Source organism: Salvelinus alpinus, chromosome 6 (genome assembly GCF_045679555.1).
Source record: "Salvelinus alpinus chromosome 6, SLU_Salpinus.1, whole genome shotgun sequence".
Lineage (NCBI taxonomy): Eukaryota > Metazoa > Chordata > Actinopteri > Salmoniformes > Salmonidae > Salvelinus > Salvelinus alpinus.
Window position 1 is genome coordinate 15,132,910 of NC_092091.1, and position 24,092 is coordinate 15,157,001.

The following is a 24,092-nucleotide window of genomic DNA, read 5'->3' on the forward strand; positions in this document are numbered from 1 at the left end:
CAGCTCTAGCCCGTGACGCTCAGTCTGTCAACATGAACTTTGATCCTCCTTAACTGTGTTGTCTCATTTCACAATTTAAGCTACTTACTAACGTTATATGTCGGTGCGGCTTTGTTGAGAGGAAATTTCTATGCAATTTTGACAGGATGACGGAAAAAGCAGCGACGCCTATGCTTTTGCTTCACCCGTCCAGGGGACTAATCGATGAAAAGTTCAGTTTAATCGTCCAAAATTTGTCGCAAATTCAAGATATCACCTTGCACGCGCTGATCCACTCAGATGATGGCGACTACTGGGAGGCCTTTGGCCACTATGTTAGTGATGCTACAGGACTTGTAAATGGTAGGCTACTTGTATTTAATGTCACACATTTTCATTGAAGTTTGTTTGTACTGTTATCAATAATTTTAAGAGTTCAATTCATATTTAAAACCCTCTCACATAAACTACCCAAATATCTTTACAGTTGCCAATGATTCAAGTTTAGGAGGGACATATGATGGCGTGGAACCCATGGGACTGTTGTGGAGCATGAGACCAGTACCTGGCAGTAGAATTGGACTCAGGTAAACTGAAACTCCACCCTAAAAATAATACATTGATAAAGTTGTAATTTTTTTATCAAAGGCCACCAGTTGAATTATAAACAATGTCTTGTAATTTTAGGTTGAGAAAGAAGGAGGTCCACACTCCCATGGTGGTGCACATCTCTGTGTACAGGGGACACATGAGTCAGGGGTTCAGAGAGCAGGTGGCCCTGGCGAGTGTCGTCACAGAGCGCTGGTACATGGCCCCTGGAGTCCGCAGGGTCGACATCACAGAGGGAGGGGTCACAGGGACCCTATTCCTGCCACCAGGTATGTCATAGTTTTTAGCTACATACACCTCACTTTCAATAATTACAATTAAAATCATCCAAAGATATGATTATCATAAGAGGATATATAGCCCAGGTCTGAACAGACCATGTTGTGTTGGAAGGACCCGGGCCCTTCCCTGCCCTGTTGGATCTGTGGGGTGGGGGTGGCGGTCTGGTGGAGTATCGCTCTGCCCTCCTGTCGTCGCATGGCTTTGTCTGTCTGGCCCTGGAGTACATGACACCCCGGACCTCTGGGGGCTCAACCTCTCATGTGGGGAACGAATACTTTGAGGTACCAGTATATGTTACTAGACCACTGCATTTTGGCTGATCTGCACTGTCATATTTAGTGTCATAGGTGCCTCAAATGACAGTGATCAACTGATATATAGCACATATTTTACTTTCACAAGGTGATATGCTCTGTATATGGTGTATTCTTATTCAGGAAGGAAGCTATAAGCTCTAGGTAATGAAACCCACAAAGCTCATCCAAAGGTTCGTTCACCTTGTCTGTGCAACCAATCCCTTGCACAACCAACACATTCAACTGTTATTTGTAGGAACTGACATTGGATTTTGTTCTTATCTTAACTTCTTCAGGCTGCAAGCCCGACATCGGGATCAATATGACAACAGCCTGTCCAAGTGCAGAGCGCGAAATTCAAAATCTATTTTTGTAAAATATTTAACTTTCACACATTAACAAGTCCAATACAGCATTTGAAAGATAAACATCTTGTCAATCCAGCCAACATGTCCGATTTTTTAAATGTTTTACAGAGAAAACACCACATATATTTATGTTAGGTCACCACCAAATAAAAAAAGACAGAAAGACATTTTTCACAGCACAAGTAGGCTGCATTTAGCATGCACAAGCCAACCTAACTAACCTAGAACCAACCTAAATAACCTAGAAAAAACTACCTCAGATGACAGTCCTATAACATGTTACACAATAAATCTATGTTTTGTTCAAAAAAAATGCATATTTTAGCTATAAATCAGTTTTACATTACTGCTACCATCATAGTTACAGTAAGAAATCGCACGGGAGTAGCCAGAGAAAATACAGACACCAACGTCAACTACCTTATTACACTTCAGAAAACATTTCAGAGAAATATATGGTGGATAGCTAATGAAAGAGAAAGATCTTGTGAATACAGACAATATTTCAGATTCTTTAAATGTTTTACAGCGAAAACACCACATATATTCATGTTAGCTCACCACCAAATACAAAAAGAGAGACACTTATTTTTCACAGCACCGGTAGCATGCAGCTAGCATGCAGCTAGCATGCAAAGCCAACCTAACTAACCTAGAACTAACCTAAATAACCTAGAAAAAACTCCCTCAGATGACAGTCCTATAACATGTTACACAATAAATCTATGTTTTGTTCAAAAAAAATGCATATTTTAGCTATAAATCAGTTTTACATTACTGCTACCATCATAGCTACAGTAAGAAATCGCACGGCAGTAGCCAGAGAAAACAGACACCAACGTCTACTTCTAATTTCACATCAGAAAAGATTTCAGAAAAATATATGGTGGATAGCTAATGAAAGAGAAAGATCTTGTGAATACAGACAATATTTCCGATTTCTGAAGTGTTTTACAGCGAAAACACAATATATCGTTATATTAGCTTACTACAATAGCTAGCACACAGCAGCATTGATTCTAGTCAAACGCTAGCGATAGCACAGTTCGACAGATATATGAAAAAGCATCCCAAATTGGGTCCTTATCTTTGTTGATTTTCCATCAGAATGTTCTCCAAAGGGTCCTTTGTTCAGAACCGTGTTCATTTGGACCTAGAACGAACGATGTCCCTGTTGAATTAGCATGACACACTGGCCATGCCATGCTAACCTCTCCGTCTTGACAAAATTCTTGCGTCGCATCACGTCTAAAGTCCAGAATAAATTTCAATAATATAATTAAAGTATATTGAAAAAACATACTTTAGGATGATTTTGTGACATGTATCAAAGAAAATCGAAGCTGGAGGTCATATTCACCTATAACGAGTGTTTTCCAGGAGCGCGGTCCAGTTCCTACTTCGCGCCCAGAAAAAATTATAAAGTGCGCACTTATCACTCAAAGAGGTTCCTTTCAGTCCCTGACAGAGATAATCAAGTCCTTTTTTCTCTCACTTCCGCATGACAACCAGGGGAAGATGTGTGACGTGTTTGTACAGTCCCAAGTGCCAAGGCCTTTTATAGAGAGTATCTTGAAGAGAGACATAGCTTCTTGGAAAATTCACTTTTTCCAGAAAATGGGCTGTAAAAAGAGTTATGTTTCACTTAGAGAAATAATTAAACCTGTTTTAGAAACTAGAAGGTGTTTTATATCCAAAGGTAATAAATAATATGCATATTGTACGAGCAAGAATTGAGTACGAGGCCGTTTGAAATGGGCACCTTTTTTCTGGCTACTCAATAATTTCCCTTGCAGCCATAAGAGGTTAATAGTGTGTTGTAAAATGTGTCATTGGGTTACGTTTGTTGAAGTATGAACCTTAAAGAAAACGTGACGAGACAACTAGACCAATTTCCTACAATAAAAAAAGTATGAGAAATGTATGCACTCACTACTGTAAGTCGCTCTGGATAAAAGCGTCTGCTAAATTACTAAAATGTAACCTTCTCCCACTTTTATGGTACTTACATTAATATTTAATAAAGTTATTACTACAGTAATAAAGAAACAGAATATCCTGTGTCAAAATATGACTGCTGTGGTAACAATTTAAAATCAAGTTTTGTACGACAGTCTTAGTAAGTGGCCTTGCACGAGCCTTGGTTTGTGCGAGCCGGAACGACTCATAGGGCAGGAGCCTACTATATCTCCTGTTTCTGTAGCGTGATACACCCCTTGACGGGACGCTAGTCTATCGCAGGGCCTTACCCCCAATCTATCTCCTTAATGCTGAGGGCCAAGCAGGGACGCATCGGTTACCATTTTTACAGTTATTGGTATGACTTGGCCGGGGATCGAACTCCCAACCTTCCATTCTCAGGGCGGACACACTGACCACAATTGTAGTTCATATGAAATGTTCTATTTTTCACTCTAGGCTGCGTTCACCGTTCTCAAACAGCACCCTCAGGTGTGTGGGGACAGGATAGCGATACTGGGCCTGTCCTTTGGGACCTCAGTGGCTTTGGGGATGGCCGTGTACTCCACTGTGATTCAGGTAGGAGAGTGCTCATACCGCACTAGCAGAATAATGTGGAGATGTGTGTATATATTTGTGTTTTTGTCTGTGTGTGTTTGTATTTCGGTGTCTTATACTGTTGGTCCTCTATCAGCCCAGGTGTTTGGTATGTGTGAGTGGCAGTCATGTCCAGCCGGTGAAAGGCTCACTCTCTGATGTCTTCAGTGAGATTAATAAGTATGTGTATTATCACGTGTTTAAAGATGTGTATACATTTGTGCTTCCACTTTGATCCTCTAATAATAATTCAATATAACTTACTCGTCTGTGTGTTTAATTTCCTAGAAACGTCCGTAACACTCGCTATGATGAGGAGAATCGAGTGATCTGGCGGGATCTGCTTCTACCCATTCCAACTGATCCAAACAAGAAAGTGGATGTGGGTTTAAATCAAACTGGATTCTACCCTGATTTTAACCTATACCCTCATTGTACTCACTTTATAGCTGTTCTCCCTTGTCTGTTTTGACTTTATAAGGAATGTAGCATTGTCTATCCCAATGGTTTACTGTTGTGTCCTGGTTAGGTGGGGCAGCTGAAATGTCCTGTTCTAATGATTGTGGGTGAGGATGACCAAAACTGGCCTGCCACTGAGTCAGCAGAGGACGTGAGTACAGTTTTTAACAATGCTTGGATTGCTGCAGAAATATGTATTATTAAAGTGGTTCTACTGTAATTTTTTACAGTATGTTTTTGATGCCCAACACTGATGTAGAACTGACAGAGTTCTTGTGCCTCCTCAGATGAAGCAGATGATGGAGAAAGCAGGGAACAGTCACCTGCTGACCACTCTGTCCTACCCTGGAGCTGGTCACCTGATTGAACCGCCGTATAGTCCTCATATCCGTGCCAGCAACTTCATGGTGGCTGGGACAAAACAAAAGTGTAATTTAACGTTGGTTGTGTGTGTGGTGTGTTTGTGTCCTTGTTATTATCAGAGACAGTTTGACAGTATCTTATTTGCTGTTTTGGGGATGTGTAATTTTCCACTGCTAATCGACAATACAACACACATTATCACAGTGATATGGTTGCAATGACTCATTTGTCTGGTAATATGTGAAGAACTCTCGTCACACATTCTGTTTGTTTTGCCTGGAGATAGACAAATTACTCCCCTTTAATGTTTTACGAGGCAATAAATACAATTGAAATCAAGTACATTACATACTGTCAGTCTGAACAGCAATTTAAAAGTAATGGCTGTTTCCATGGCTGTTTCTAGCAAACATATAGAAATGGGTTGTGTGAAGCAGTGGAATAATCACACTTGTTCTCTTTTTGTTTGATGCTTCCCCTCCTGATTTGATTGCAGTGGTGGTTCTTTGGGGAGGAGAGACAGCGCCACACGGTCACGCACAGGAAGACTCCTGGAAGAAGATCCTTTCTTTTCTGGAGGAGCACCTATATCGAAGCACAGATGTGACCTCACCGTCAAATCTGTGACCAGGCCAGAGACACAGACATTTTATTTAAAAAATTGTAATTATGACGTATCTTAATTCTCATCAGAGATGTGATGAAAGATAATTATGTTGACAAGTGTGCGTGGGATTAAACCACATAACTCAACGAGCCGATGTCCCAATCCAAATGTTGCCGTTCCTTTTCTCCTGGTTTTGGTGATCTACACGAGCCATAACGTTCAAAGATCGAGAAGATCTCTCAGAGTTGGTGCATTGTTTCAAATGTTTCATTCAGTTTTTCATTTCAATTAAATAGACCTTGTCACTGCTTTCTTTCCAGTTTTACTGCTGTCACAAGCAATATTGCATCTAAACCTGATAACTTTTACTACTGTGCATTTCTACTTTTAAAAAGGCGCTATTACTAATAGGTTGTATAAAATTCCTGTAAAATTGTCATCCTTGAATAAAGGAAAGCGTTTGAAAATGTAAGAACTCACCCCATTCCTTTTTTTCATGGTCAGTTTTTATCTGAATATCAAATCATTTCTGGATAACAGTTAAGTACCTTACTGTTATTGTTTCCTTTTGACCATTTTAATATAAAACAAAGGTGCTATTCTCATTCACAAAATATCAAGAGGTTCTCGAGAGGTATCGATTCTCAAGCGACACTATTGTAATGTAAATTTACAAAATGATCACGTCTCGGGCACTACCTCAGGAGGTCATGCACTCGCCCTAAAGTTGCCTCCCCCCCCCCCTCCAAGCAGAGCATTGTAAACAGAATTCTTGTTCAGCCCAACAGTCCTACAGTATAAATGGTAATAGCAGAGCAAAGTTTTTGAAACAACTGAAAAATATAGAAATTTTCCTAATATTTGAGACTTTTATTTGAAATTACAGTTACAGCTTTACAGCATGTTCCATTCTGAAATTGTCACAGTGGTAAGCTGCACTGTACCACGTAAAACTATGGAAGCCCATACCTGCTAGGCCGCGGGTATTTTGATACTATCAAACAAATTGGATATGTTTTTTAATTTGTAATATTGTGTGTTGATTTCAGAGGTGGCACCACAGGTCCTACAGTCAAATCAAAATCAAATCAAATTTTATTGGTCACATACACATGGTTAGCATATGTTAATTTGAGTGTAGCGAAATGCAGTCATGAGGGGCAAATTATTTTCCTGGGGCTCAGAGTTCTTCCTGATCTGGTAACCTAACCAACTCTGGACCCACGTTGAACTGTATGACATAGTAATAAATCAACGGTAAAAAAAACTAAATGTTTTTATATGAGCTATGATGGAACCAGATTATTTTTCTAATCAGGTCATATGGTTAAAGAAAGCATTTCAACCCTGTCAAACTGCAGCAACCTTTATACTTGTTCATATGAATTCTATTTTAAAACTAAACTAGTGGGGGGGGGGGGGGGGTCCTTAACCCAGACAAAGAGACAACAACTGCGATTGGACAATAGAACTAATAGGGCTGAGCTTGCTTTGTGTAGGCCTTTGCATCTGTAATAAATATTCATACACTATGTCATTACTATTGTATTGATTGATTAATTCCTGTCTATACTTTTGGATTAAATAGGCCTAGGTTGCCCAGCCACCCAAAATTTGAATATAAACCACATTTGATCACATTTTCTCAGAACACAAATAAATGGGCCTATTTTAGGCTAGAAATACATAACGTTACCGCTTTGTTTCCCCACGCCCAGATGGGATCAGAGCGCATAAGCTTCTCGTGGCTACCTGCAGCTGGGGTTGTTATTAGTAGGTTACAATTGATCAGACTGAAGCACAGGTGAATTGTGCACGAGTTGACAATTTATTTTGTGGGGGAGATGGGCTTCCAGATAATATAGCTCGGCAACCCCCCCAGTGAATTCACTTATACACACTTTGTCAGTCGCATTTTGCTTTTACCACATGTAATGATTTGCATGATATTGATTGAAATGAAGCCTGGTTTGTTGTAAGGTAGGCCTACTGTTGTTTTATATTGTATGAGAAGGGTAATCGTACATTTTTGATAGGTTAACGTTTCTTGATGAAGACATGCTGTTAGCAAGTCTGTGCTTTTGTCATGAAGCTAAAATGTAGGGTAGGCTAATGAGTGTAGCCTACAGACGACAAAAAATAAGCCATTTGTCTGCCCATGCTTGTGAATTGTTGCATTATTCAAAAGTGTAATATGGTTAAGATGAAAAGTCGCTTGCATAGTTGAAACATGCTCACTGGCTAGTGTCTATGCTGAGATATTTATGGTAAATGTCCATTGCCAAGCCCCCGAACAATCTCTCGGCACATGACATTACGTTGCTGGGCATCTCCGGCGCGGCCCACGCTTGGATTGCGTCCTACCTGACAGGTCGCTCCTACCAGGTGGCGTGGCGAGAATCTGTCTCCGCACCACGCGCTCTCACCACTGGTGTCCCCCAGGGCTCTGTTCTAGGCCCTCTCCTATTCTCGCTATACACCAAGTCACTTGGCTCTGTCATATCCTCACATGGTCTCTCCTATCATTGCTATGCAGACGACACACAATTAATCTTCTCCTTTCCCCCCTCTGATAACCAGGTGGCGAATCGCAGTTGTTAGGACAACACTGGCAAGTTGGTAAAACTGCGTAACGTTATATGCTACGTTTTGTAGAAGCTGGCGACATTAACGTTATTAATTAAGACTTCCAGAATATGGTATATTAGGCAACACTTTATTTTGTGCGGGTGATAATAACTGCTGTGTGATGCTACATTGTTTATTGTTGTCTGAATTGGTTGTTACACAGTAGCCTAGAGGTAAACACTTCCAATGCATTCTGCTCTGAGTCTTTCCAGCTCTAGCCCGTGACGCTCAGTCTGTCAACATGAACTTTGATCCTCCTTAACTGTGTTGTCTCATTTCACAATTTAAGCTACTTACTAACGTTATATGTCGGTGCGGCTTTGTTGAGAGGAAATTTCTATGCAATTTTGACAGGATGACGGAAAAAGCAGCGACGCCTATGCTTTTGCTTCACCCGTCCAGGGGACTAATCGATGAAAAGTTCAGTTTAATCGTCCAAAATTTGTCGCAAATTCAAGATATCACCTTGCACGCGCTGATCCACTCAGATGATGGCGACTACTGGGAGGCCTTTGGCCACTATGTTAGTGATGCTACAGGACTTGTAAATGGTAGGCTACTTGTATTTAATGTCACACATTTTCATTGAAGTTTGTTTGTACTGTTATCAATAATTTTAAGAGTTCAATTCATATTTAAAACCCTCTCACATAAACTACCCAAATATCTTTACAGTTGCCAATGATTCAAGTTTAGGAGGGACATATGATGGCGTGGAACCCATGGGACTGTTGTGGAGCATGAGACCAGTACCTGGCAGTAGAATTGGACTCAGGTAAACTGAAACTCCACCCTAAAAATAATACATTGATAAAGTTGTAATTTTTTTATCAAAGGCCACCAGTTGAATTATAAACAATGTCTTGTAATTTTAGGTTGAGAAAGAAGGAGGTCCACACTCCCATGGTGGTGCACATCTCTGTGTACAGGGGACACATGAGTCAGGGGTTCAGAGAGCAGGTGGCCCTGGCGAGTGTCGTCACAGAGCGCTGGTACATGGCCCCTGGAGTCCGCAGGGTCGACATCACAGAGGGAGGGGTCACAGGGACCCTATTCCTGCCACCAGGTATGTCATAGTTTTTAGCTACATACACCTCACTTTCAATAATTACAATTAAAATCATCCAAAGATATGATTATCATAAGAGGATATATAGCCCAGGTCTGAACAGACCATGTTGTGTTGGAAGGACCCGGGCCCTTCCCTGCCCTGTTGGATCTGTGGGGTGGGGGTGGCGGTCTGGTGGAGTATCGCTCTGCCCTCCTGTCGTCGCATGGCTTTGTCTGTCTGGCCCTGGAGTACATGACACCCCGGACCTCTGGGGGCTCAACCTCTCATGTGGGGAACGAATACTTTGAGGTACCAGTATATGTTACTAGACCACTGCATTTTGGCTGATCTGCACTGTCATATTTAGTGTCATAGGTGCCTCAAATGACAGTGATCAACTGATATATAGCACATATTTTACTTTCACAAGGTGATATGCTCTGTATATGGTGTATTCTTATTCAGGAAGGAAGCTATAAGCTCTAGGTAATGAAACCCACAAAGCTCATCCAAAGGTTCGTTCACCTTGTCTGTGCAACCAATCCCTTGCACAACCAACACATTCAACTGTTATTTGTAGGAACTGACATTGGATTTTGTTCTTATCTTAATAGTGTGTTGTAAAATGTGTCATTGGGTTACGTTTGTTGAAGTATGAACCTTAAAGAAAACGTGACGAGACAACTAGACCAATTTCCTACAATAAAAAAAGTATGAGAAATGTATGCACTCACTACTGTAAGTCGCTCTGGATAAAAGCGTCTGCTAAATTACTAAAATGTAACCTTCTCCCACTTTTATGGTACTTACATTAATATTTAATAAAGTTATTACTACAGTAATAAAGAAACAGAATATCCTGTGTCAAAATATGACTGCTGTGGTAACAATTTAAAATCAAGTTTTGTACGACAGTCTTAGTAAGTGGCCTTGCACGAGCCTTGGTTTGTGCGAGCCGGAACGACTCATAGGGCAGGAGCCTACTATATCTCCTGTTTCTGTAGCGTGATACACCCCTTGACGGGACGCTAGTCTATCGCAGGGCCTTACCCCCAATCTATCTCCTTAATGCTGAGGGCCAAGCAGGGACGCATCGGTTACCATTTTTACAGTTATTGGTATGACTTGGCCGGGGATCGAACTCCCAACCTTCCATTCTCAGGGCGGACACACTGACCACAATTGTAGTTCATATGAAATGTTCTATTTTTCACTCTAGGCTGCGTTCACCGTTCTCAAACAGCACCCTCAGGTGTGTGGGGACAGGATAGCGATACTGGGCCTGTCCTTTGGGACCTCAGTGGCTTTGGGGATGGCCGTGTACTCCACTGTGATTCAGGTAGGAGAGTGCTCATACCGCACTAGCAGAATAATGTGGAGATGTGTGTATATATTTGTGTTTTTGTCTGTGTGTGTTTGTATTTCGGTGTCTTATACTGTTGGTCCTCTATCAGCCCAGGTGTTTGGTATGTGTGAGTGGCAGTCATGTCCAGCCGGTGAAAGGCTCACTCTCTGATGTCTTCAGTGAGATTAATAAGTATGTGTATTATCACGTGTTTAAAGATGTGTATACATTTGTGCTTCCACTTTGATCCTCTAATAATAATTCAATATAACTTACTCGTCTGTGTGTTTAATTTCCTAGAAACGTCCGTAACACTCGCTATGATGAGGAGAATCGAGTGATCTGGCGGGATCTGCTTCTACCCATTCCAACTGATCCAAACAAGAAAGTGGATGTGGGTTTAAATCAAACTGGATTCTACCCTGATTTTAACCTATACCCTCATTGTACTCACTTTATAGCTGTTCTCCCTTGTCTGTTTTGACTTTATAAGGAATGTAGCATTGTCTATCCCAATGGTTTCCTGTTGTGTCCTGGTTAGGTGGGGCAGCTGAAATGTCCTGTTCTAATGATTGTGGGTGAGGATGACCAAAACTGGCCTGCCACTGAGTCAGCAGAGGACGTGAGTACAGTTTTTAACAATGCTTGGATTGCTGCAGAAATATGTATTATTAAAGTGGTTCTACTGTAATTTTTTACAGTATGTTTTTGATGCCCAACACTGATGTAGAACTGACAGAGTTCTTGTGCCTCCTCAGATGAAGCAGATGATGGAGAAAGCAGGGAACAGTCACCTGCTGACCACTCTGTCCTACCCTGGAGCTGGTCACCTGATTGAACCGCCGTATAGTCCTCATATCCGTGCCAGCAACTTCATGGTGGCTGGGACAAAACAAAAGTGTAATTTAACGTTGGTTGTGTGTGTGGTGTGTTTGTGTCCTTGTTATTATCAGAGACAGTTTGACAGTATCTTATTTGCTGTTTTGGGGATGTGTAATTTTCCACTGCTAATCGACAATACAACACACATTATCACAGTGATATGGTTGCAATGACTCATTTGTCTGGTAATATGTGAAGAACTCTCGTCACACATTCTGTTTGTTTTGCCTGGAGATAGACAAATTACTCCCCTTTAATGTTTTACGAGGCAATAAATACAATTGAAATCAAGTACATTACATACTGTCAGTCTGAACAGCAATTTAAAAGTAATGGCTGTTTCCATGGCTGTTTCTAGCAAACATATAGAAATGGGTTGTGTGAAGCAGTGGAATAATCACACTTGTTCTCTTTTTGTTTGATGCTTCCCCTCCTGATTTGATTGCAGTGGTGGTTCTTTGGGGAGGAGAGACAGCGCCACACGGTCACGCACAGGAAGACTCCTGGAAGAAGATCCTTTCTTTTCTGGAGGAGCACCTATATCAAAGCACAGATGTGACCTCACCGTCAAATCTGTGACCAGGCCAGAGACACAGACATTTTATTTAAAAAATTGTAATTATGACGTATCTTAATTCTCATCAGAGATGTGATGAAAGATAATTATGTTGACAAGTGTGCGAGGGATTAAACCACATAACTCAACGAGCCGATGTCCCAATCCAAATGTTGCCGTTCCTTTTCTCCTGGTTTTGGTGATCTACACGAGCCATAACGTTCAAAGATCGAGAAGATCTCTCAGAGTTGGTGCATTGTTTCAAATGTTTCATTCAGTTTTTCATTTCAATTAAATAGACCTTGTCACTGCTTTCTTTCCAGTTTTACTGCTGTCACAAGCAATATTGCATCTAAACCTGATAACTTTTACTACTGTGCATTTCTACTTTTAAAAAGGCGCTATTACTAATAGGTTGTATAAAATTCCTGTAAAATTGTCATCCTTGAATAAAGGAAAGCGTTTGAAAATGTAAGAACTCACCCCATTCCTTTTTTTCATGGTCAGTTTTTATCTGAATATCAAATCATTTCTGGATAACAGTTAAGTACCTTACTGTTATTGTTTCCTTTTGACCATTTTAATATAAAACAAAGGTGCTATTCTCATTCACAAAATATCAAGAGGTTCTCGAGAGGTATCGATTCTCAAGCGACACTATTGTAATGTAAATTTACAAAATGATCACGTCTCGGGCACTACCTCAGGAGGTCACGCACTCGCCCTAAAGTTGCCCCCCCCCCCCTCCAAGCAGAGCATTGTAAACAGAATTCTTGTTCAGCCCAACAGTCCTACAGTATAAATGGTAATAGCAGAGCAAAGTTTTTGAAACAACTGAAAAATATAGAAATTTTCCTAATATTTGAGACTTTTATTTGAAATTACAGTTACAGCTTTACAGCATGTTCCATTCTGAAATTGTCACAGTGGTAAGCTGCATTGTACCACGTAAAACTATGGAAGCCCATACCTGCTAGGCCGCGGGTATTTTGATACTATCAAACAAATTGGATATGTTTTTTAATTTGTAATATTGTGTGTTGATTTCAGAGGTGGCACCACAGGTCCTACAGTCAAATCAAAATCAAATCAAATTTTATTGGTCACATACACATGGTTAGCATATGTTAATTTGAGTGTAGCGAAATGCAGTCATGAGGGGCAAATTATTTTCCTGGGGCTCAGAGTTCTTCCTGATCTGGTAACCTAACCAACTCTGGACCCACGTTGAACTGTATGACATAGTAATAAATCAACGGTAAAAAAAACTAAATGTTTTTATATGAGCTATGATGGAACCAGATTATTTTTCTAATCAGGTCATATGGTTAAAGAAAGCATTTCAACCCTGTCAAACTGCAGCAACCTTTATACTTGTTCATATGAATTCTATTTTAAAACTAAACTAGTGGGGGGGGGGTCCTTAACCCAGACAAAGAGACAACAACTGCGATTGGACAATAGAACTAATAGGGCTGAGCTTGCTTTGTGTAGGCCTTTGCATCTGTAATAAATATTCATACACTATGTCATTACTATTGTATTGATTGATTAATTCCTGTCTATACTTTTGGATTAAATAGGCCTAGGTTGCCCAGCCACCCAAAATTTGAATATAAACCACATTTGATCACATTTTCTCAGAACACAAATAAATGGGCCTATTTTAGGCTAGAAATACATAACGTTACCGCTTTGTTTCCCCACACCCAGATGGGATCAGAGCGCATAAGCTTCTCGTGGCTACCTGCAGCTGGGGTTGTTATTAGTAGGTTACAATTGATCAGACTGAAGCACAGGTGAATTGTGCACGAGTTGACAATTTATTTTGTGGGGGAGATGGGCTTCCAGATAATATAGCTCGGCAACCCCCCCAGTGAATTCACTTATACACACTTTGTCAGTCGCATTTTGCTTTTACCACATGTAATGATTTGCATGATATTGATTGAAATGAAGCCTGGTTTGTTGTAAGGTAGGCCTACTGTTGTTTTATATTGTATGAGAAGGGTAATCGTACATTTTTGATAGGTTAACGTTTCTTGATGAAGACATGCTGTTAGCAAGTCTGTGCTTTTGTCATGAAGCTAAAATGTAGGGTAGGCTAATGAGTGTAGCCTACAGACGACAAAAAATAAGCCATTTGTCTGCCCATGCTTGTGAATTGTTGCATTATTCAAAAGTGTAATATGGTTAAGATGAAAAGTCGCTTGCATAGTTGAAACATGCTCACTGGCTAGTGTCTATGCTGAGATATTTATGGTAAATGTCCATTGCCAAGCCCCCGAACAATCTCTCGGCACATGACATTACGTTGCTGGGCATCTCCGGCGCGGCCCACGCTTGGATTGCGTCCTACCTGACAGGTCGCTCCTACCAGGTGGCGTGGCGAGAATCTGTCTCCGCACCACGCGCTCTCACCACTGGTGTCCCCCAGGGCTCTGTTCTAGGCCCTCTCCTATTCTCGCTATACACCAAGTCACTTGGCTCTGTCATATCCTCACATGGTCTCTCCTATCATTGCTATGCAGACGACACACAATTAATCTTCTCCTTTCCCCCCTCTGATAACCAGGTGGCGAATCGCATCTCTGCATGTCTGGCAGACATATCAGTGTGGATGACGGATCACCACCTCAAGCTGAACCTCGGCAAGACGGAGCTGCTCTTCCTCCCGGGGAAGGACTGCCCGTTCCATGATCTCGCCATCACGGTTGACAACTCCATTGTGTCCTCCTCCCAGAGTGCTGAGAACCTTGGCGTGATCCTGGACAACACCCTGTCGTTCTCAACTCACATCAAGGCGGTGACCCGTTCCTGTAGGTTCATGCTCTACAACATTCGCAGAGTACGACCCTGCCTCACACAGGAAGCGGCGCAGGTCCTAATCCAGGCACTTGTCATCTCCCGTCTGGATTACTGCAACTCGCTGTTGGCTGGGCTCCCTGCCTGTGCTATTAAACCCCTACAACTCATCCAGAACGCCGCAGCCCGTCTGGTGTTCAACCTTCCCAAGTTCTCTCACGTCACCCCGCTCCTCCGCTCTCTCCACTGGCTTCCAGTTGAAGCTCGCATCCGCTACAAGACCATGGTGCTTGCCTACGGAGCTGTGAGGGGAACGGCACCTCCGTACCTTCAGGCTCTGATCAGGCCCTACACCCAAACAAGGGCACTGCGTTCATCCACCTCTGGCCTGCTCGCCTCCCTACCTCTGAGGAAGTACAGTTCCCGCTCAGCCCAGTCAAAACTGTTCGCTGCTCTGGCACCCCAATGGTGGAACAAACTCCCTCACGACGCCAGGTCAGCGGAGTCAATCACCACCTTCCGGAGACACCTGAAACCCCACCTCTTTAAGGAATACCTAGGATAGGATAAAGTAATCCTTCTAACCCCCCCCCTTAAAAGAGTTAGATGCACTATTGTAAAGTGGTTGTTCCACTGGATATCATAAGGTGAATGCACCAATTTGTAAGTCGCTCTGGATAAGAGCGTCTGCTAAATGACTTAATGTAAATTGAAATGTTAATGTACATATGATGTACATTGAAATGTCGTCGCGCTGCCTCTTCTGGTCAATGAGAAAAGCTCCATAAATAGCTTCTTAGTAAAGAGCCATTTCTCAAGCAAGAATTTTGATAGGCCTGGGAGTGGTCTGAGTGGGGAGGAGAATGTACTGTTATTGGCAGAGAGGTTTGGAACTGTCTTTTTGTTCTGTTAAAGATGCACTATTCAGAAATCACTCTGCCATTTCCTGGTTGCTAAAATTCTAACAGTTTGCCTATTTTTAGTTTGTGACAAAACAAGCAAGTATTTAAACCGCAGTGATATATATTTTTCATAACCAAAAATATTGTATTTTCAGCTGTTTGAAACTGGTGTACAAAACTGAAAAAACGAAACTTAAGAACGGAAAGCATAGAAATTGCGGACATGGAATAGATTTACCGCTTCTTAGACTTGCTTTCGATGAGAATGACAGATCTATAACACACGTTTCTATGTGAATTTGGTCGGGTCTCCCAAAAAGTTATATCGCAGCTAGGCAGGGAGGCCAAAACTCCAACCCACCAAAACAGGCTGAAATTTCAGACAGTCTTTTCATACCGTTCTTACACTAAAAAGACATTATCATCCTTTTCACAATTTCACAGTATTATTCCACCCTCATAGTGTGGAAATATATATAAAACACAGGAAAATCATGTTTTTGACTGCACTGGGCATTTAAGAAATGTGTTAGCATTAGCCTGTTTACTCCAAAAGTGCTATATTTTTTATAGTGATGACTCCCACTGCTCCGATTTCCAATAAACAGTTCTTGCTCAATGGCCGTAGCTGTATGGACTAAAGGCTCTAAAGCACTTTTTGAAATTTTGTTTTGAGGTCTGATAAATATTGTTTGTAAAGTTTAGATAAATGTACGCTCTGACATGTTCATTGTTGAATGTTATTAATTGATTTCAATGTCAAGGAGACCCATGATAAAGGCTGTTTCATGCAATATTTTGTCTGGAATTAGATGTTAAACTGGTGATATCTGGTTCTTTGTTGATGACAAAGTGCGTGGGAGATTAAGGACAATGATCTAATACGTTAAGTCATAGTTCATTAATACGCACGGGCAGTCCCTGTAAGGGCAAAGCATCCAAGAACATTTCTGTAAATATCATTTTTTATCCTTATCACCAGAGCATTTCTGTAATATAGGGTTCAGCCAGTTCAGACTGGTAAAGGTTCATCTTCTCTTAGTTTCTATTACGAGAGGGTCAGAGCATTTGTTTTAGAGGACATTTCCACTACAACAATCTGTGACATGAATGCTGTTCCTGTGTTGACTGTAAAACCATGGAGAGCCCTCTTTGATGAGAAGTTCCATGTGGTTGTGGGGAACTTACCACCGGCACAGGAGGTCACACTACATTCTTTACATCAGTCTGAAGACACAGACTACTGGGAGGCGTTTGGGCATTATGTCAGTGATGCTCAGGGAAGGGTCACAGGTGAGAGATATTATTTCATCATATCTTTAACCAATTTCTAAAGAAACACCTCTAAATACCAATGGAAACATTCAGTAATAATGCTAAATCATCTTTGTCTGAGACAGTACCTTCATAGAAAATGACTCAAGTATTAGGGAAAGTCACCCAGTAAAATACTACTTGAGTAAAAGTCTAGAAGTATTTGCTTTTAAATGTACTTAAGTATCAAAAGTAAATGCAAATGCTAAAATATACTTAAGTATGAAAAGTAAAAGTATAAATCATTTCAAATTCCTTGTATTAAGCAAACCAGAAGGCACATTTTTTTTTTTTACATTTACGGATAGCCAGGGGCACGCTCTAACGCTAAGACATAATTTACAAACTAAGCATTTGTGTTTTGGGAGTCCACCAGATCAGAGGCAGTAGGGATGACCAGGGATGTTCTCTTGATTAGTTTGTGAATTGGACGATTTTCCTGTCTTGCTAAGCATTTAAAATGTAAGGAGTACTTTTGGGTGTCGGAAAATGTATAAAAAAAAGTTAAAAATACATAATTTTCTTTTTGAAAAGGTAAAGTAAAGTACAGATACCCCAGAAAACGAAGTATTTTTACTTAAGTACTTTACACCACTGGTCTGAGATTGATATAGTATGGCGAGGTTAATGATCTATTATCATCAAGTACTTGAATGAGGTAAAAAAGTATGTGACTACTTAGATTTTGACAGACTGCTCAGTGTAAGTGAAAAATGTTTGGCTTAAAGTAGACACATTTTGATTGCAAATTAATCTCTGTGCTACTTTATGTGCATGTAGTTACCAAAAGTTTGGACATTGTTTTTTTTGTTTATAGTTGCCAAACATGAAAGTTTTGGGGGCACATATGAGGGTGTTGATCCAATGGGTTTGTTGGCGAGCATGAGACCAATACCTGGCAGTAGAACTGGACTCAGGTAAGCACTTCAACCCTATCCGATTTTATTAACGTTTCATTTTTGGAGATTGTGTGCTTTTGAACCTCTCAGTATCCCACTGCTGCCACCATATGTAATGATGATACCAGCTGTTCTGTTGGTACTTTCTGACCCTTAGATTCAGGATCAAAGAAGTCCACACTCCCATGGTGGTGCACATCTCTGTGTACAGGGGACACTTGAGTCAGGGGTTCAGGGAGCAGTTGGCCCTGGCAAGTGTTGTCACAGAGCGCTGGTGCATGGCCCCCGGAGTCCGCAGGGTCGACATCACAGAGGGAGGGGTCACAGGTAGCCTGTTCCTGCCACCAGGTAAACTACATGCCTAGTATACTGAGTGATCACATCTGTGCAGGACAATTTGTATAGGTGATTGTTCACTGTAACTGCACTCACTTCAAGGGGAATGCACTATGTATGTTTTGGTTGCTTAAACTAGGCTCTAGACACGTACAACACTACATCAATGATTTACTATTGTTAGGTTTTAAATTAACATTGGAATATGATTAGTAAAGCTTAAACCAAGTTTATTCACCCATTGGGTCCTACAGCTGCATAAGACAAAGACATGGTTCCACCAGTGGTAGTATATATACCCCAATTTAGGTCTCCTCCTTCTTTCTAAACATGACATCTTTATTACTAGGCAGGAAGTGAAGTGATGCGGGCAACAAACTGTTCCTTCTCCCTTAATGTGACCTGACCTGACCTCTACCCCCTCCTTGCTAAACCACATCTCTCCACCCTTATCAGTGCCTGCCAACATGTTACATCTTTCCTTCACTCAGTACATTCCAAGCTTAATTGCCTCCACATATACATTCCTCCTACAGATAACCATTAACTTCTGGTGTATAAACCATACTATGGCACTCCTCATGTCTCTAGTACAACTGATGATTAACAATATTTAAAGTTTCGAAATCCGACCCCATCACTATGGAGGACAGAGCTAAAGAATTATAAAGTACATGGATGTAAAGATGCATGTTCTGCTCTCGGGTAGACACTAACAATTATGTTTTTTGTCATGTCATCCCGAAGGTCCCGGACCCTTCCCTGGAGTTTTAGATATGTGGGGAGGTGGTGGCGGCCTGGTGGAATATCGTTCTGCTCTCTTGGCATCCCACGGCTTTGCTGCCATGGCGTTAATGTACCTCTTCCCAGATGCACAGAAAGCTGCTACCATTGGCTTCCATTACATTGAGGTGTGTATCTGTCCCATTTTCTTATGGAGATACAAAAGAGTAATTGACTTGGGGACTTTGGAAAACCACTGTCTTACATATAATGTTGATTTCTTGTCTCAGAATGCTTTCAGACTGCTGCAAGATCACCCTCTAGTGGCCTCTGACAAAATTGCCCTGCTTGGCACGTCCTTTGGCGCCTCAGTCGCTTTATCCCTCGCTGTCTTCTCAGAAACTGTAAAAGTAAGTCTCTATGCAAGTCCTTTCATCTCCTGTTCATTTCCTGGATAAACATGCATTTGTACTTGCACCAGACCAAAAATGCCCCTGTCATAATTCATCAGTACGATTTTCCGATTTGTAGTTGCGAAATGTTTACCATGTTGCATGCAGCGATATTGGAAAATAAATTGCATGCATGTCTATCTGTATTTTATTGATCACTATATGAGTCTAAATGATGTATGTTTCTCAGGATTAAAAAAAATGATCCAATATGTACAGTGTAAATTAACGCTTGTCTATCTTTTTAGCCAATATGTTGTGTGTGCATCAGTGGCAGCCATGTTCTTACACTCAAAGCCAACCAGTCCATTGCGGAATCCTTCAAAGTGATGAAAGAGTGAGTTTGTACCTGTGTTTGTGTATATGTGCATATGAATGTGTTTGTATATTGGCATAGCATTGACTTTGGGAGAGGACAACATACTAATTAATTGCACCTGACCATTGACCATGTGTTTGCAGACATGTCCATAAGTCTCGCATGGATGAGAACAATTGCATAATCTGGAGGGACACTCTTCTACCCATTCCAGAGGATTCTGACCTGAAAGTAGATGTAAGAAACCCACCATTTCAGAACCTTGGGTCTCGGCCGGCTTGTTTTAAATGATATTTTCCGCATTCACAAAATGGTGGTCTTGATATAAATCAATATTTTTTGTTTTTTTCCAAGGTGGGGAGGATAACATGTCCATTACTACTGGTTGTCGGACAAGATGATACAAATTGGGCCGCTGTTGAATCAGCTGATGATGTGAGCAATGTTCCTGACAGTATTGAGTGTGTCCTTATGTAGCCTATTCTTAAAATGGATTTGCGTGAATGGATGTATTCTCCATGAGCTGAACTCAGGCTCTGGGGTAAATCATGCATTGATGTCAATGGGATATTTGCTTGTAAGAAGTATTGCTTGGATAGGAACTCTGTTAAAGCCCATCAATTGCTCCTTCTCAGATGACGCAGATGATGGAGAGAGCAGGGAACAGTCACCTGCTGACCACTCTGTCCTACCCTGGAGCTGGTCACCTGATTGAACCTCCGTATGGTCCCCACTGCAGGGCTTGTACCTTTGTGTTGCAGCCAGGCCAACAGAGAGGTGCCTTTGCGGAGTCATTCATGCAGACAGACTGTGCTTTTAAAGTTCTTGTGCTCCTATAGGATTCCCAATACATTCCTCTGGGACCACAGGGATTTGCAATGTTTTGCTCTAGCTCAACATTACCACACCAGATGAAACTACTTCACTAATGATCCTACAGTTCTATATTTTTCTTATGTCCTGTAACTTGAATGCATTTTTATGTAGGTCTACATTACAGTCATAGGAATATCATGTCTTAAATCTAAAGCAGTCATTCCAACTTGTTGCAGTGGTCGTGCTGTGGGGAGGCCTCACCAAACCTCACGCCGTTGCACAGGAAGACTCATGGGAGAAGATTCTAGATTTTCTGCAAGAGCATCTCTGTCACAGTGTCAAACCCCATGTGCAGTCCAGATTGTGAGCATTGTCTTACGTCAGGTGGTATCACTCCTACGTGTGAGAGAAGATTCTAGGTTTTCACCAAGAGCATCTCTTCCAGAGCGTTGATCCACAGTCTGATTTTGAGGTCATCAACATCAAACAAAAATATGCTGAATTGATACTAAGATGACAACAGCCCAGATGCAGTGGGAGTGTACCACAGCATCAGCCGCCACATTGGTGCAAGATGAGTTCAAGATTTCGCTGAAAGTCTGGGTTATACGCACAAATCTCAAATTCGTTTTCAGACCTTTGTGCCGAAGCAATGTCACTGAATTCTGAAGAGGACTTTGTGTATTATTTCTGGAGTTTCAAAGAATCAATGATTTTCTTCCTGTTTTCAAAGATGTCTATCCACTCTATGGTATTTAATAGTAAAACTACGGTACTGTAGAACTTCAAGGCCACCACAGGTGAAACAGCATGGTAGGTATAATCAGAATATTGTTGTAATACAATAAATGTAAACTGAATGTATCTATTTATTGTTTTGTTTTTTATCTAGAAATATACGTTTTGCTAAATAAATCAAATCTAATGTTATTTGTCACATGGCCGAATACAACAGGTGTAGGTAGACATTACCATGAAATGCTTACTTACAAGCCCTTAACCAACAATGCAGTTTTAAGAAAAATAAGAGTTACTAAAAAAAAAAAAAGTACTAAATTAAATAAATAAATAAAAGAGCAACAGTAAATAACAAGGCTATATACAGGGGGTACCGGTACCGAGTCAATGTGCGGGGGTACAGATTACTCGAGGTAATTCTACATGTAGGTAGGGGTAAAGTGATTATGCATAGATAATAAACAGTGAGTAGCAGCAGCGTAATTTTTTGTGTGTGTGTGTGCGGCGGCGGGGGGTCAATGCAAATAGTCTGGGTAGCCATTTGATTAGCTGTTCAGCAGTCTTATGGCTTGGGGGTAGGAGCTGTTAAGAAGCCTTTTGGACCTAGACTTGACGCTCCGGTACCGCTTCCCGTGACGTAGCAGAGAGAACAGTCTGTGACTAGGGTGGCATTAGTCTTTGGCAATTTTTAGGGCCATCCTCTGACACCGCCTGGTATAGAGGTCCTGGATGGCAGGAAGCTTGGCCCCAGTGATGTACTGGGCCATACGCACTACCCTCTGTAGCTCTTTGCGGTCAGAGACCGAGCAGTTTCCATACCAGGCAGTGATGCAACCAGTCAGTATGCCCTCGATGGTGCAGCTGTAAATGTTTTTGAGAATCTAAGGACCCATGCCAAATCTTTTCAGTCTCCTGAGGGGGAAAAGATGTTGTCGTGCCATCTTCACAACTGTCTTGGTGTGTTTGGAAGATGATAGTTTGTTGGTGATGTGGACACCAAGGAACTTGAAGCTGTCAATCTGTTCCACTACAGCCCCGTCAATGAGAATGGGGGCGTGCTCAGTCCTCCTTTTCCTGTAGTCCACGATAATCTCCTTTGTCTTGATCACGTTGAGGGAGAGGTTGTTGTCCTGGCACAACACCTCCAGGTCTCTGACCTCCCTATAGGATGTCTCATCGTTGTCGGTGATCAGGCCTACCACCGTTGTGTTGTCAGCAAACTTAATGATGGTGTTGGAGTCGTGCTTGGCCACACAGTCATGGGTGAACAGGGAGTACAGGATGGGACTAAGCATGCACCTCTGAGGGGCCCCCGTGTTGAGGATCAGCGTGGCAGATATGTTGTTGCCTACCCTTACCACCTGGGGGCGGCCCGTTAGGAAGTCTAGGATCCAGTTGCAGAGGGAGGTGTTTAGTGCAAGGGTCCTTAGCTTAGTGATGAGCTTCGAGGGCACAATGGTGTTGAACGCTGAACTGTAGTCAATGAACAGCATTCTCACATATAGTTGAAGTCGGAAGTTTATATACACATTAGCCAAATACATTTAAACTCAGTTTTTCACAATTCCTGACATTTAATCCAAGTAAAAATTCCCTGTCTTAGGTTAGGTAGGATCATCACTTTATTTTAAGACTGAAATGTCAGAATAATGGTGGAGAGAAAGATTTCTTTCAGCTTTTATTTCTTTCATCACATTCCCAGTGGATCAGAAGTTTACATACACTCAATTAGTATTTGGTAGCATTGCCATTACATTTTTAACTTGGGTGAAACATTTTGGGTAGCCTTCCACAAGCTTCCCACAATAAGTTGGGTGAATTTTGGCCCATTCCTCGTGACAGAGCTGGTGTAACTGAGTCAGGTTTGTAGACCTCCTTCCTTTCACACGCTTTTTCAGTTCTGCCCACACATTTTCTATAGGATTGAGGTCAGCGCTTTGTGATGGCCACTCCAATACCTTGACTTTGTTGTCCTTAAGTATGCTTGGGGTCATTGTCCATTTGGAAGACCCATTTGTGACCAAGTTTTAACATCCTGACTGATGTCTTGAGATGTTGCTTCTATATATCCACATCATTTTCCTGCCTCATGATGTCATCTATTTTGTGAAGTGCACCAGTCCCTGCTGCAGCAAACCACCCCCACAACATGATGCTGCCACGCCCGTGCTTCACGGTTGGGATGATGTTCTTCAGCTTGCAAGCCTCCCCCTTTTTCCTCCAAATATAACAATGGTCATTATGGCCAAACAGTCTAATTTTGTTTCATCAGACCAGAAGACATTTCTCCAAAAAGTACGATCTTTGTCCCCATGTGCAGTTGCAAACCATAGTCTCGCTTTTTTATGGCTGTTTTGGAGCAGTGGCTTCTTCCTTGCTAAGCGGCCTTTCATGTTATATCGATTTATGACTTGTTTTACTGTGGATACAGATACTTTTGTACCTGTTTCCTCCAGCATCTTCACCAGGTCCTTTGCTGTTGTTCTGGGATTGATTTGCACTTTTCGCACCAAAGTACGTTCATCTCTAGGAGACAGAACGCGTCTCCTTCGTGAGCGGTATGACGGCTGTGTGGTCCCATAGTGTTTATACTTGCGTACTATTGTTTGTTCAGATGAACGTGGTACCTTCAGGCATTTGGAAATTGCTCCCAAGGATGAACCAGACTTGTGGGGGTCTACAATGTTTTTTCTGAGGTTTTGGCTGATTTCTTTTGATTTTCCCATAATGTCAAGCAAAGAGGCACTGAGTTTGAAGGTAGGCCTTCAAATACATCCACAAGTACACCTCCAATTGACTCAAATGAT

At 41.5% G+C, this 24,092-nt stretch overlaps 3 protein-coding genes across 3 annotated transcripts; all 3 read left to right on the plus strand.

The window, feature by feature from the left end:
- LOC139578204 (bile acid-CoA:amino acid N-acyltransferase-like) lies at positions 1–5,991 on the plus strand. Its single transcript, XM_071405517.1, has 10 exons — positions 1–342; positions 467–566; positions 667–857; positions 982–1,151; positions 3,953–4,072; positions 4,188–4,270; positions 4,379–4,472; positions 4,620–4,700; positions 4,837–4,978; positions 5,409–5,991. The coding sequence occupies exons 1-10, from the start codon at positions 147–149 to the stop codon at positions 5,537–5,539; spliced, it is 1,308 nt and encodes a 435-aa protein (XP_071261618.1). The 5' UTR covers positions 1–146; the 3' UTR covers positions 5,540–5,991.
- A 2,364-nt stretch (positions 5,992–8,355) lies between these two features.
- Positions 8,356–12,456, plus strand: LOC139578205 (bile acid-CoA:amino acid N-acyltransferase-like). The gene is made up of 10 exons (XM_071405518.1): positions 8,356–8,698; positions 8,823–8,922; positions 9,023–9,213; positions 9,338–9,507; positions 10,418–10,537; positions 10,653–10,735; positions 10,844–10,937; positions 11,085–11,165; positions 11,302–11,443; positions 11,874–12,456. The coding sequence occupies exons 1-10, from the start codon at positions 8,503–8,505 to the stop codon at positions 12,002–12,004; spliced, it is 1,308 nt and encodes a 435-aa protein (XP_071261619.1). The 5' UTR covers positions 8,356–8,502; the 3' UTR covers positions 12,005–12,456.
- Positions 12,457–14,247: 1,791 nt separating this feature from the next.
- On the plus strand, positions 14,248–21,433 carry LOC139577980 (acyl-coenzyme A thioesterase 1-like). Its single transcript, XM_071405098.1, has 11 exons — positions 14,248–14,369; positions 16,731–16,981; positions 17,820–17,919; positions 18,059–18,249; positions 18,985–19,148; positions 19,251–19,370; positions 19,661–19,749; positions 19,875–19,968; positions 20,086–20,166; positions 20,367–20,508; positions 20,784–21,433. Exons 1-11 carry the CDS (start codon positions 14,248–14,250, stop codon positions 20,912–20,914), a joined length of 1,485 nt encoding a protein of 494 aa, XP_071261199.1. The 3' UTR covers positions 20,915–21,433.
- The last annotated feature ends 2,659 nt before the right edge of the window (positions 21,434–24,092 follow it).